The 13,838-nt window shown below is 40.0% G+C and overlaps 1 protein-coding gene and 1 long non-coding RNA gene across 2 annotated transcripts in view; one reads left to right on the top strand and one right to left on the bottom strand.

The window, feature by feature from the left end:
- The window catches only part of LOC117510360, a 903,074-nt gene that overhangs the window by 163,600 nt on the left and 725,636 nt on the right, over positions 1 to 13,838 (top strand). The window lies entirely within an intron of this gene.
- Positions 1 to 13,838, bottom strand: part of fam172a (family with sequence similarity 172 member A) — a 538,430-nt gene that overhangs the window by 491,452 nt on the left and 33,140 nt on the right. Inside the window, 1 exon segment of the mRNA XM_034170053.1 lies at positions 2,302 to 2,402. Coding sequence (XP_034025944.1) covers positions 2,302 to 2,402 — 101 coding nt within the window.

The following is a 13,838-nucleotide window of genomic DNA, read 5'->3' as shown; positions in this document are numbered from 1 at the left end:
ATGATTACATATACACACATACATATACATGCCGATAACTGCTGGTAATGTCGTTCACATAAAATCCTTAGAAGATTGCCTTGCAGCAGTGAGAAGCTGGATGTCTAGAAACGTCCTACTTTTAAACTCTGACAACACTGAAATGATGGTTCTTGGTCCACTGAGACATCAGCATCAATTTGACCAGTTAACACTCAGCCTAGGCTCGTGTGTCATACGTCACACTGACAAAGTGAGGAGCCTTGGGGTAAGTTTTGATCCTATGTTGTCCTTTGGCCTCCTCATTAGAAATATTACGAGTACTGCTTTCTTCCATCTGCGAAATATAGCGAAGATTCGTCCCATCCTGTCTATAGCTGATGCTGAGACCCTGATCCATGCGTTTATCTTCTATTTTTGACATGAAGCAGAACGTTCGACCACATTACACCCATTTTGGCATCCCTTCACTGGCTTCCTGTCCCAGTGAGATCAGATTTTAAGGTTCTACTACTAGTCTATAAAATCGTTCACGGACTGGCACCTCCCTACCTAGCTGACATAATTAAACCTTACGTACCGGCTGGGCTTTGCGTTCTCAGGGTGCAGGACTACTTTGTGTCCCTAGGGTGAATAAGAAGTCTGCGGGTCACAGAGCTTTCTGTTATCGTGCCCCTGTTCTGTGGAATGATCTCCCTGCGTCAATAAAACAGTCAGATTCTGTGGAGACGTTCAAGTCCAGACTTAAGATGTACTTCTTTTCCCTTTCATATGGCTATCATACTGGTGTAGTTATGTTTTACGCTTTTTACTCTTAATTCATTTTATTAGGAAACGGAGCGTGCCGCGGCCTCAACTTTACCTAAGTACCTTAGTATTTCTTCTGTTTTGCTTGTTAATTAATGCTGGCAAATTATACAGTATTTCTTGTCTTTCTGATGCCTGATTCTGTTTTTTCTCTCTGTTTAAGGTGCAGCTCCATCCAGAGATGGGAGTTGTATTTGTGTTGGCGACCCTCCTGTCCTGTGCACCAGTATATTCGTCCGTGAATTGTTCTGTAATTTATGTTTGTAGCATGGCCCAAGCACAGGGTCACCCCTTTGAGTCTGGTCTGCTTGAGGTTTCTTCCTCAGAGGGAGTTTTTCCTTACCACTGTTGCTCTGGGGGTTAGTAAGGTTAGACCTTACCTGTGTGAAGCGCCTTGAGGCAACTCTGTTGTGATTTGACGCTATATAAATGAAAATAAATAGAAATTGAAAAAAATAGAAAGATGATTAAAATGCGAGAGCAGATCACATGAGGATCAGACAGATGATCCAAATTAAGAGACAAATTAAAAAGAATACAAACATGGTCATAAGAATAAATAGAGTCAATATTCTGACCAAGAGTAAAAACAAGATCTAAAACATGTCCTTTGTTATGTGTGGGGCCAGACACATGTTGGATCAGATTCAAATATTCCATCAGACTGATGAATTTATCAGCAGATTTATCTGAAGCATCATCAATCTGGAAATTAAAATCTCCAACAATTAAAAGTTTTGACAGCTTCAGAGTGGCAGACAAAAAGTCACTAAACTCCTTCCAGAAGGAGGTGCATGGAGCAGGTGGACGGTATATTAAAAAGGATTGATTCTTCCAACTTTTAAGATCTGACATTCAAATGATGAGAGTCTCTGTGCTCACCTATCGACACAAGAGGCTGCTCTTAAAAACCACAGCAAGTCCTCCATCACATCCTGAAGAACGCGGCAAGCAGAAGGATCTGTAATTTTTTTGGGATGGAGTTCAATGGGGGGGTGAATGTTCCATTTCCACATTTTCAGTTCACATAACCTGCATTTTACCTAACCTACATCCTAACCTGTCTTTGAAAGTGGGACGAAGCCGGAGCACCCAGAGGGAACCAATGCAAACACGGGAGAACATGCAAACTACATTCAAGGACATTCTTGCTGTGAGGCCATGTTACTAACCACTAAGCCATAATATAAATCAACAATTTGTTTAATTGATTGATCATTTTGTTGAACTCAAAATTCTCAATGAATTCAAACCAAAAGTAATTACCATTAAAGTGACGACATGTAAATTATAAAATGGGATGAAATGAGAATTTAACTTGGGCAACATTTTTCTCAAACTGCTAATTACAGCTGATTGGTTACTATACTAGCATTTGAAAATTTGTTAGCATTATTACATCTTGTAATACACTATATGTTTGAAGAATTACTCATCAGAACAAGAATTCTGACAAGAGTCTAAAGGCAAGGCATACTGATGTTTAATATACCCGTGAAGAAAGCGGAGCGTTACCTCTCCTAGGGCTTCATAGTGTTTCTGGTTCCAGCGATGAAGATCTTCTCTTGCATTAAACACAAAGGGTTCTCCAGTCTTTGTATGTCTGAGCTTACCATCTAAGAATACAGTTGGAACCGAAAGATAGAAGGAGCAAAGAACAGTGGGAACAAAGGAATTAAAGACAAACAAAATGCTTGATATTTTCGACAAATCTACATTTATAATGATAACTACTGCATTGCCTGTGGAGATCCAAAGGCTCTAGATCGGGTAATGTTTAAAAAATAGGTAGCTGACATTTTTCAAAAAATTGCAAAGTTTCTATAATGAGTTGGAATGGTGTGAGTCCAGAATGTTTTTAGAACCTTAGAATTCAACGGTGTTTAGAAGAACTCAACCCTTTTATTTCCTGTTAATTACATAATTTTTTCATGTTAATTACCTGTCATCATGTATTTATAAATTGTTTATGTCCTTGTTATCATATACACATGAACACACTATGATTATTATTATTATCTGTAATATTTTATTTTACTTTCATTTTGTCATTTGATTTTTAAATGTTTTTTTTTAAACTTTCTTGTGTCATCCATGTATTTTTAAGGTATTTGCAATTATATTATGTACTTACATTTAATTTACGAAAAAAAAAATCACACATGCATGTACTCTTTTAGATGATTTACCGCCCCCTGCTGGAATCGTTTCTGAGTCCAGAATGTAATCAACAGTTCAGTGTTGTTAGCCAATATCCGTAGTTTCTTCAAAAATATTTGTCCTATCATTGTTTTGTTTTGGCATAAGCATACCAAACAGCAAATGTCAGCTCTCCCCAGTTTGCCAGTGATCGAAGTTATACACATGCAGGCACAGATTTTTGTCTTTTCTGCATTCTGCCACAAGCAGGTGCATTTATTTTTACACATGCACAAACAGACGGTGGTGTAAAAAAATCAAACACACTATACCTTTCACTCATGATGGTAACTTGACACAACTGACTAAACCAATTGAACTACAAAAACACAACGTGATCAACAAACAATGACCCCTTCATAATTCCATTTGGTGCATTAAGGACAACACTCGATACTTTTGACGATCTTGTAACATTATTGCTGTACTATGTGATGGAAAACTTTCAAATCTTGATTAATGCTGTTACCCAACTGTGTGAGTTTAAGTGATTTTACTCAAATGTTGAGAAATTTGTTGACTAATGATATGACACATGCCAAGTTTTCATCTGCAGTATGTATGATTGTCGATTACATCTCCAAATAGTCAAATGTGGTCCTGACTAAGAATGTCTTTGATTATATGGACTTCCCAAAACAATAATGTGTGAAGTTCTAACTATAACTGAATTGAAAGATATGCTGTCGCTAAAATAATTATATCAGTGTGATCAATGTAAGGCATGGTCATCTCCCAGGACTGTAAATTAGCACCAGCCAGACATTATGTGCCAAAATTTCAACCATTGCCAAATATTGAAGACCATGTCTCCAAAAACAACCAACCAATAATATGTCTTTAAAGCATCAGTGTCACACTGATCAACTGAAGTCAGCTGACCATCTTTTGGAATTAAGAATGTTTTCCACAAGTGAGAAACGTAATTCAGAACATTCAAATGACTGTCATAATGGCACTGTCAGGCCCTTTAGCTTCCATCCCTGCCCAGTACAAAGTCTTTGGGGACAACAGCATTCTTCCAGTCACGACTTCAATAACCTTCTGGAAAGTCTGGCACACCAGACCGAGACAGCTGGTATGGCATTTTTCCTCCCCGACACCCAAACCCCCCCCACCACCACCACCACCACCACACGTTATTATCTGATGGCCTTTCCCTTTTCTCTTTAACTGTGTCTGTCTCTCTCTGGTGACAGGCCACAGGTCTGTCCCTGCCTTGTCCACCTGAAATCTCCCAGAGGAAAAACTAAAAACAGCACAAATGTGTGTAAATGAAGCTGCAAGAGAGAAAGGTGGCCAGGAGCACATGAACCAAAATGACTGTTCCTTATAGTTCCTTTGAGGGTGCTGTCTTACCAACAGGCAGTCTCTATAATCATAATTTCACAAACAAGAATAACACCCATTCCTCCCAGGAAGAACAGGTGTCCTGGATCTGGTCAGTGAGCCAAGTTGATTAATTCTATGATTCCATGATTTTATTTTTATATTCCACAAACATCTCATGTTGGTTCAGTTGCTGTTCTCTCTGGTTTGTACGATGCCCCTTGTCTTTCCTTCTGTTCCACATCAGCTGATTAAACCCTTTTTAGATCATCATAAATAGGCTGGCCTTACTCAACTCAATTTACTTGGATTTAGTGATTGCATGTAGCCTCATTTACACTGGTAAAAATGTCATTCATCACTTTGAACTGAGTTTTATTCATTCATTCATCATTTGTGAGAATATTCTGGTGACATTTTTTAATGGTTCTTGTGTGAACTAGAAAATGACTTCAAGTTAAATACATAGCTAAAACTATCGATTAACTGGTGGCCTGGCTGTCTATATATAATATACAAATTTCAGCATCTTTTTCATTGATCAAGGTTTATTTTGCATGTCTATGGCTGATGCTGAGACCCTGATCCATGCATTTATCTCTTCTAGATTGGACTACTGCAATGTTCTATTTTCTGGTTTACCGCAGTCTAGCATTAGGGGTCTCCAATTGGTTCAAAATGCTGCAGCCAGACTTTTGACACGAAGCAGAAAGTTCGACCACATTACACCCATTTTGGCATCCCTTCACTGGCTTCCCGTCCCAGTGAGATCAGATTTTAAGGTTCTGCTACTAACCTATAAAATTATTCATGGACTGGCACCCTCCTACCTAGCTGACCTAATTAATCCTTACGTACCGGCCCGGGTTTTACGTTCTCAGGGTGCAGGACTACTTTGTGTCCCTAAGGTGAATAAGAAGTCTGCGGGTCACAGAGCTTTCTCTTATCGTGCCACTGTTCTGTGGAATGATCTCCCTGCATCAACAAAACAGTCAGATTCTGTGGAGACTTTCAAGTCCAGACTTAAGACACACTTATTTTCCCTTTCATATGGCTAGGTTACTGGTACAGTTTTATTTTACGCTTTTTACTCTTAATTCATTTTATTAGTAATTGAAGCAGGCCGCGGCCTCAACTTTACCTAAAGTCTGGGTCTTTTAGTGAAGTTTAGGGCTAATGGCCGGCGATCACCTTAGTATTTCTCTGTTTTTCTTGTTGTTTAATGCTGACAAATTTCTTGTCTTTCTGATGCCTGATTCTGTTTTTTCTCTCTGTTTAAGGTGCAGCTCCATCCAGAGATGGGAGTTGTGTTCGTGTTGGCAATCCTCCTGTCCTGTGCGCCAATTGCATTTCTTGTATATTCGTCTGTGAATTGTTCTGTAATTTATGTTTTGTAGCATGGCCCAAGCAGAGGGTCACCCCTTTGAGTCTGGTCTGCTTGAGGTTTCTTCCTCAGAGGGAGTTTTTCCTTACCACTGTTGCTCTGGGTGTTGGTAAGGTTAGACCTTACCTGTGTGAAGCGCTTTGAGGCAACTCTGTTGTGATTTCGCGCTATATAAATGAAAATAAGTTGAAGGTGAAGATGATCTCACAATTTTATTTTATTTTAATCTGTTAGCTATGAACCGGCGTCCTGTCCAGGGTGCGCCCCTCCTCTCGCCCTATGACTGCTGAAATAGGCTCCAGCCCCCCACAAACCATCACTACAGTAAGCAAATATAGGAAATGATTGAATGAATATGTTGGCTCATTTAAGGTATACAACAGTTCTCAGAAAGTTACAGCATCCTTGGGGCCTAATTTCTTTCTCATACACAAACAGACATACATACAGATAAGGACAAAAATATTAGGCCCCCATGAAATTTTATGTTTTTGCCAAAATTGTCCCAGGTTTCAACACAGCATTTCAAAACATCCTAGTTTTATTTGTGATATTTACATATTTTTCTTCGCACACAGACACAAAATGATTTCACAAAAAACAAAAACTACCATGGTCAAAATTATAAGACCCCCTTAAGAAGTGACCTTGTTTTGAACCACAGCACCAAACACTGTTGTGCAATAATGTGCTTTAACTTTGGAATGTTCAAAGCGTGGAAAATCAAGTTAAAACTAAGGGTTATCTTCCATTGTACAGATAGTATGTAAGGGTTTGTGCTGTCACTTGAGAAAGCATTATGCCAAAAACAAAATAAATCATCTTAGATTTGAGAAAAGAATTGTTGAAGCTCACAAAGCAGGAGAAGGAGGTATCAGAGCAGTTCCAAGTGTCAGCAACTGGAATGAGGAGTATCATCAAGAAATTCAAAGAGAGTCAAAATGTACAGAACAAGCCTTTCAGAGGTAGGATGCAAAAGATTGCAAGAGTCTGAGGAAAACAATACTAGTGAAAGATGTGTCTAAAGACCCAAGAACAACTGCCAAGACACTAGTGAATGACTTAGTCAAGTGGGAATGGTAGTCTTAAAGAAGACAATCACTAAAGCCCAGTAGTGTTCAGAATAATAGTAGTGCTATGTGACTAAAAAAATTAATCCAGGTTTTGAGTATATTTCTTATTGTTACATGGGAAACAAGGCACCAGTAGATTCAGTAGATTCTCACAAATCCAACAAGACCAAGTATTCATGATATGCACACTCTTAAGGCTATGAAATTGGGCTATTAGTAAAAAAAAAAAGTTAAAAAGGGGTTGTTCACAATAATAGTAGTGTGGCATTCAGTCAGTGCGTTCGTCAATTTTGTGGAACAAACAGGGGTGAATCAGGTGTCCCAGATTTAAGGATGAAGCCAGCACCTGTTGAACATGCTTTTCTCTTAGAAAGACTGAGGAAAATGGGACGTTCAAGACATTGTTCAGAAGAACAGCCTAGTTTGATTAAAAAGTTGACTGGAGAGGGGAAAACTTATACGCAGGTGCAAAAAATTATAGGCTGTTCATCTACAATGATCTCCAATGCTTTAAAATGGACAAAAAACCAGAGACACATGGAAGAAAATGGAAAACAACCATCAAAATGGATAGAAGAATAACCAGAATGGCAAAGGCTCACCCATTGATCAGCTCCAGGATGATCAAAGACAGTCTGGAGTTACCTGTAAGTGCTGTGACAGTTAGAAGACGCCTGTGTGAAGCTAATTTATTTGCAAGAGTCCCCCGCAAAGTCCCTCTGTTAAATAAAAGACATGTGCGTTACAATTTGCCAAAGAACACATCAACTGGCCTAAAGAGAAATGGAGAAATATTTTGTGGACTGATGAGAGTAAAATTGTTCTTTTTGTGAGACGACCCCCAAACTCTGAATTCAAGCCACAGTTCACAGTGAAGCATGGTGGTGCAAGCATCATGATATGGGCATGTTTCTCCTACTATGGTGTTGGGCCTATATATCGCATACCAGGTATCATGGATCAGTTTGGATATGTCAAAATACGTGAAGAGGTCATGTTGCCTTATGCTGAAGAGGACATGCCCTTGAAATGGGTGTTTCAACAAGACAATAACCCCAAGCACACTAGTAAACGAGCAAAATCTTGGTTCCAAACCAACAAAATGAATGCCTCGCAGATGTGAAGAAATCATGAAAAACTGTGATTATACAACTAAATACTAGTTTAGTGATTCACAGGATTGCTAAAAAAGCAGTTTGAACATAATAGTTTTAAGTTTGTAGCATCAACAGCAGATGCTACTATTATTGTGAACACCCTCTTTTCTACTTTTTTTTTTTACTAATAGCCCAATTTCATAGTCTTAAGAGTGTGCATATCACGAATGCTTGGTCTTGTTGGATTTGTGAGAATCTACTGAATCTACTGGTACCTTGTTTCCATGTAACAATAAGAAATATACTCAAAACCTGGATTAATCTTTTTAGTCACATAGCACTACTGTTATTCTGAACAATACTGTATGCTAAGGACACCCTGGAGAAAGATCATGCATGCTGGAAGTGTGTCAATTCAATTCAAATTATTTTATTTATATAGGGCCAAATCACAACAAAGCTGCCTCAAGGCGCTTCACACAAGTAAGGTCTAACTTTACCAACCCCTAGAACAAGCACACAGGTGACAGTGATAAGGAAAAACTCCCTCTGATGATTTGAGGAGGAAACCTCAAGGAGACCAGACTCAAAAGGGTGACCCTCTGCTTGGGCTATGCTATTGACACACTTGCAAATACAAATATAGAGAACATTTTGGGAGTCCATGCTGGTGTCCAGGATGGGAGGCTTGTAAAAGAAGACACCCTCTCCCACTTCTAGAAGTGGGAGTCCCATACCTCAAACAGAGAGCGAGAGAGAGAGAGAGAGCGAGAGAGAGAGAGAGAGAGAGAGAGAGAGAGAGAAAAAACAGAATCAGGCAGCAGAAAGACTACAAATAAAGTATAATTTGTCAGCATTAAGCAACAAGAAAAACAGAAGAAACACTAAAGTGATCACCAGTCACTAGCCCTAAGCTTCACTAAAAGACACAGACTTTGAGGCCGCAACCCGCTCTGTTTACTAATAAAATGAATTTAAATATATATATATATATATGTGTGTATATATATATATATATATATATATATATATATATATATATATATATATACACACACACACACACACACACACACACACACACACACACACATTCATATTTTCTTAAAAAAAAATATATATATACACACACAAACACACACACATTCATATTTTCTTAAAAAAAAAATATATATACACACACAAACACACACACATATTCATATTTTCTTAAAAATAAAACTTGAAAGTTCAGCTACAATATGCCAGATGGTACATCTGAGATGCAAACCTAGATTTGATGTTTTAGTGAAAGAAAATCCTCCTCTATACCACTTCATCATGAAGCTGTATAACTGGTGATACAAAATGCAAAACATGCACAATGCACAATTTCTTCAATCACAGCCACAGAAGCCTGTAACTTCTTCAGGGTTGTCTGGGCATCTTGGTGGCTATCCTCACTCATCTCCTTCTTGCACAGTCACTCAGTTTTTGAGAACTGTCTACTCCACACCGGTTTACAATCGAGTGTCATACTGTTTGTATTTCTTCATAATTGATAATTGATAATTGATGTAAATAAAGTCTGAGACATATTCAGTGACTTGGAAATGTTCATGTGTCCATTCCATGACTTGTCTGAAGAAAACTGGCAATAAAACTGATTATTTACAGGTATTATCCCAAAGTGTTCCATTGGGGCCCCTTCACACATACTGCGAATTTGGTCAAATTGCGCATGAAGTGCACATGAAGCAGGAATTGTATGAAAAATGTGTAAAATCGTAGCTGCTTCCAACGCATTGTACACCTGTTGCTACAACTTGTATTTGCACACACCAGCGTCTGGCAGAGTGTGCACTGTGAGACCCCATCGAACCCTTTCACAGCAGGTGTCGGCCAAATTCCAGCTGACACACAAACATCTAACACTGCTCACTTAGAAAATGTGTGGCCATTCATGCTACTAGCATGACAACAGTCAGCAGACGATCACCTCTGAGTTGGATGTGAAATTTGTCTAAGTGCCTCCACCACAGTGGCTTTGCAAAACAGCAACACACGTGAGGTGTCAGAGTGTTGGCTCCCTCCCGCACACACATGGGTCGTACGTGTGAATCGCATGTGTGGTGCACTCAACCCCATCTATAAACATGTGGCGTGCGGGGGGGGGGATATGGATGTACAGATGACAGGGGGTGTGTCCGCCGACAGCTGCAAGATCTCTAGTCCTGGACGTCCCAGTTGCAGAACACTTACCGTGTTTTGACAGACACGCGCATGTGTGAGCTTGCTGTCCTCATGTGGAAATATATAAAAACATATATTGCTTTTGCGACGGGCTGGATAGCGTGCACAGCGCGCACATTGACAGGCTGTCCCAGGTGAAATGGACTGTCAGTTCATGTTTACACGCAGCAGGCGATCTGAATGTCACATATGTCTGACAGGACACGCGTGTCCTGTGAGCGGCACACCGCAAGACCATATGACAAGCCATCAGTGCAACAACTATGCCACTTTCAGTCACGTATCAGCAGAAATACGGCGTAACAAACGCTGTTTGGTCAGTTATCACTGCGCTTTTTTTCCTCTTTTTAAAAAAATATGTTTATTTGCTTGATGATTTTAGCCATTTCACGCTCCTGTTATAAGACAGTGATTGTAGTGCAGTGGTAAAGTTTCTGTCTGGTAATCAGAGCTTGCAGGTTTGAATCGCATGACATTCATTTTTTAATTAACCAGGGTTATTTAACCGCGGGGTTCTGTATTGCGCCCCCTTTTATTTATTATTTATATCAACCCAGTGATATTCACTAATTATACAGCTGGTTTTTAGTTTATTTTTCTCCACATCAGCGGAGCGATGTGGTGCCCCAGCTGCTTGCACTGTGTTCCTGTTCGCACGACACCGTCACATGCACAATACCGTCGCAGCGGGATCGTGCATGCCTGCCTGTCCGCTCGATGTTTTCGTGGTTCACTCATACGAGCTGTTCCGCAGTGACTCACCCTGATTTGTACTTATTCGTACCATGTGTGAAGGGGCCCTTACTTATGCAACTCATCATCTTGGCTTTTATATTTTTAATTCATTTATATCAAATTGTAGAGATGTGCTTTCAGTTTGAATTTAAGGAACATAATTTTAGAATTTTTTTATTTTATGTATTTTTTGTATTTGAAATGGCATAAACAAATTAAAATGTGTGAAATATCAATCGTTCCAATACTTTTGGAGGGCACTGTGTGCAAAAATGTTAATAGAGAATGACAGAGGGGGACATCACTTTTTTATCCTGTGGAGCCTGCTTCACCCACAGAGTGGTGATTCAGGCCACTGATCCTCACACTGCACTCAAGTCACACATCTGTCCTCCACCTATCCACACCACAACAGGTAAACTCCAGAGTAGCCCTGAAATGATTGAACACAATGGTGAACTGGCAGACAGTAGTCTACCAGTCGAGAACACTTCATCCTTAATATCTGGCACTGGTGGGGTAGTGGCACCATTGACAATTCTTGGTGCCAGACTGGTAGTGGTGATGGGCAGTTGAGTATGGCACTGGCTCCATAGTCTGGCCACAGTCAATCTGCTGCATAGTATGGTACTTTTCTGTGGCTTTCCCCATGTTTGCTTGTTGAACAGAGGACTGCTGTTCTTCCAGCTAAACATTATTGTGATGTGTGTGGGGCAGCTGCTAGCCTGGCAACAGCTCCCATGTGTGCTGATCTACAAAATGGACAACTTTTTGCTTCTGAAAAAAGCCATAGTAATGGCACTCCAAGTCTGGCTGAAAATCATGGCAGCATTCACGTTCATGTGCACAACGATAATCAGACTCATAATATACTTACTGCATGCAATGCATTACACATGGCACACTGGAATATTACAAATTAAATAGAAAGTCTCATTATGTTTTTGCTGGGCATTTGAAAAACAAACATAGTGACCATGTTAAGCTTGTTAACGTGATGCGTCTTGAATGATGACTACTGTATCTTTGGCAAAATTTACAATGGTTATGACAATAAATTTGTCTTTTTGACATTTGTTTCTAAGAATGTTTCAAATGTGGTAACTGCCTTTAACAAGTGCATGGCACCAACCATGAACCTTCTCATTCTTTCAGCTTGAGGACATTCACATTTCTCCATTTCTCTTCAGAAACAATACTTTTTTTTATTCTTAATAAACATCTACGCCTGTGTGGCTGTGGAACCACTATTTATACCTCAGCAATAAGCTCATCGATCCTGTGGTTGACACTACAACACAATAAAACACTAAACGGTGTTAAATTTAATTTTGACCTTTATGACTGCAGAATCTGTGAGAGCTAACTGTCTGAAAAGTACACATACTTAACCTAAATAGCCAGGGGGCTCTCATACTTTCTCAATTACTGCACAATGTGAAGAAACCAATCCAAGGTATAAATAAATATAATATCTTTAGAAGATATGCATTTTTTCATCTTCCCCTAAATTGCCACCATTTCCACCCATCAAGGTGACAAAACTCACATTGCTAACACAATGTGTAATACAGCACCTGCTTTCATCGTTAGTTGTTAGACGACATGTAATGCAGAATGTGTTTTTGTCAACATGTTGCATTAAAAAGGAGGCTTGTGGCAACGAGGTAGAAGAGGAGATGGCTGAGAAGTTCGGATAAAATAGTGTGTACAAAAGTACCTTGAAGAAAATCAATTATGCATTCATGGAGCAGAAAGGATCTAAACATGACTGCCTAAGAGAAGCAAAAAAGGAGCTTTAATAAAATCCTAAAGTAGGAACGAGGCATGTCTGTGTCTATGTGCATGTGCGGGGGAGAAGTGTGTGTTGGGGGTGGCAAAGGGAGAGGGGGTGATCAGCTCCATTGCCTTCCCTAACACATACTCTCAGAGGCATAACGTTTTCTCAACTTTTCGCCTCTTTTTCTGTCATAATTAGCATTCTGTTCTCAATTGGCCGCTTAATTAGGTGTACATAACCTTGGATTTCCAGTAATGGAAAACCGGAGGGCTCGCGAGATGAAGCCATCATCTTCAGTGATTAAGATACCTGCAAACTATTGTACACAGCCTCGTCTGTATTCACATCATTACACGGTCAAATTAACATTTTTGTTCCACCTGTCTCATGCAAAGGTAGCCAGGTTGTAGCTATAGAAATGCCTGCAAGCCAAAGAGACTGCCAGCCGAAATACTAGAGACACCGCCTGAGGGGCACCATGGCTTTAATAGAAATGCTACCCTTTAAAAACAGGCCTGAGTGCAAACTGACAAGAGATCCAGATGGGAGCAGGTATGACTGTTTCAATGTGGGTCCTGTGGCTTGGTGGAGGATTGATAGTGGAGCAGTTTGATGAAAAATGGAGTGATACAAAACAAGAGCAAGGAAAAAGAAAGGAAGAGAAGTGTGAAGGGAGATGCAAACAGTCCTGAGGAGGACAGTGAATGGGAAAGAGAAACCAGGATGGAGAGTTTCTGAATGCGTTGTTCCTCCATGGGAGACTGAGCTGGGACCTGAGGATGAGTGAAGGGGTTGAGGCAGGCAGCACCATGAGGGTGGGGCATCTGCGTGTCTCTAGTCTTAAGCATATCAAGGTTATGCAAATGCTCCGTCAGGCGGAGGGCAAGGCTGAGTAGGTTACTGACGGGCCGTAGAGTACACGACATGTCGCCCACTCAGCCAGCCAGACAGCCAGCAGAGATGCTGACATTGAACACTCAGGGAATACTTAGAGCCAAAAGCACAGACTTCTCTTCCAATGCCAACTTACCAACACCATATCTTTCCACCTGCTTTGATTAAAGTAAGCCAAGAAAATTCTAAAGCATCTTTAACGTCCTCTGGACTCGCAGTATTCCATGTTTACGCTGTCAGGTTGGGTATAAACACACACATCTGTAAGTGTACAATCATGACTTTCCAAGTGACTGTTTAAGATCATTCATTTTACATAAGTGATGCAA

Source organism: Thalassophryne amazonica, chromosome 5 (assembly GCF_902500255.1).
Source record: "Thalassophryne amazonica chromosome 5, fThaAma1.1, whole genome shotgun sequence".
Taxonomy (NCBI): domain Eukaryota; kingdom Metazoa; phylum Chordata; class Actinopteri; order Batrachoidiformes; family Batrachoididae; genus Thalassophryne; species Thalassophryne amazonica.
This window is presented reverse-complemented; position numbering and strand designations above follow the sequence as displayed.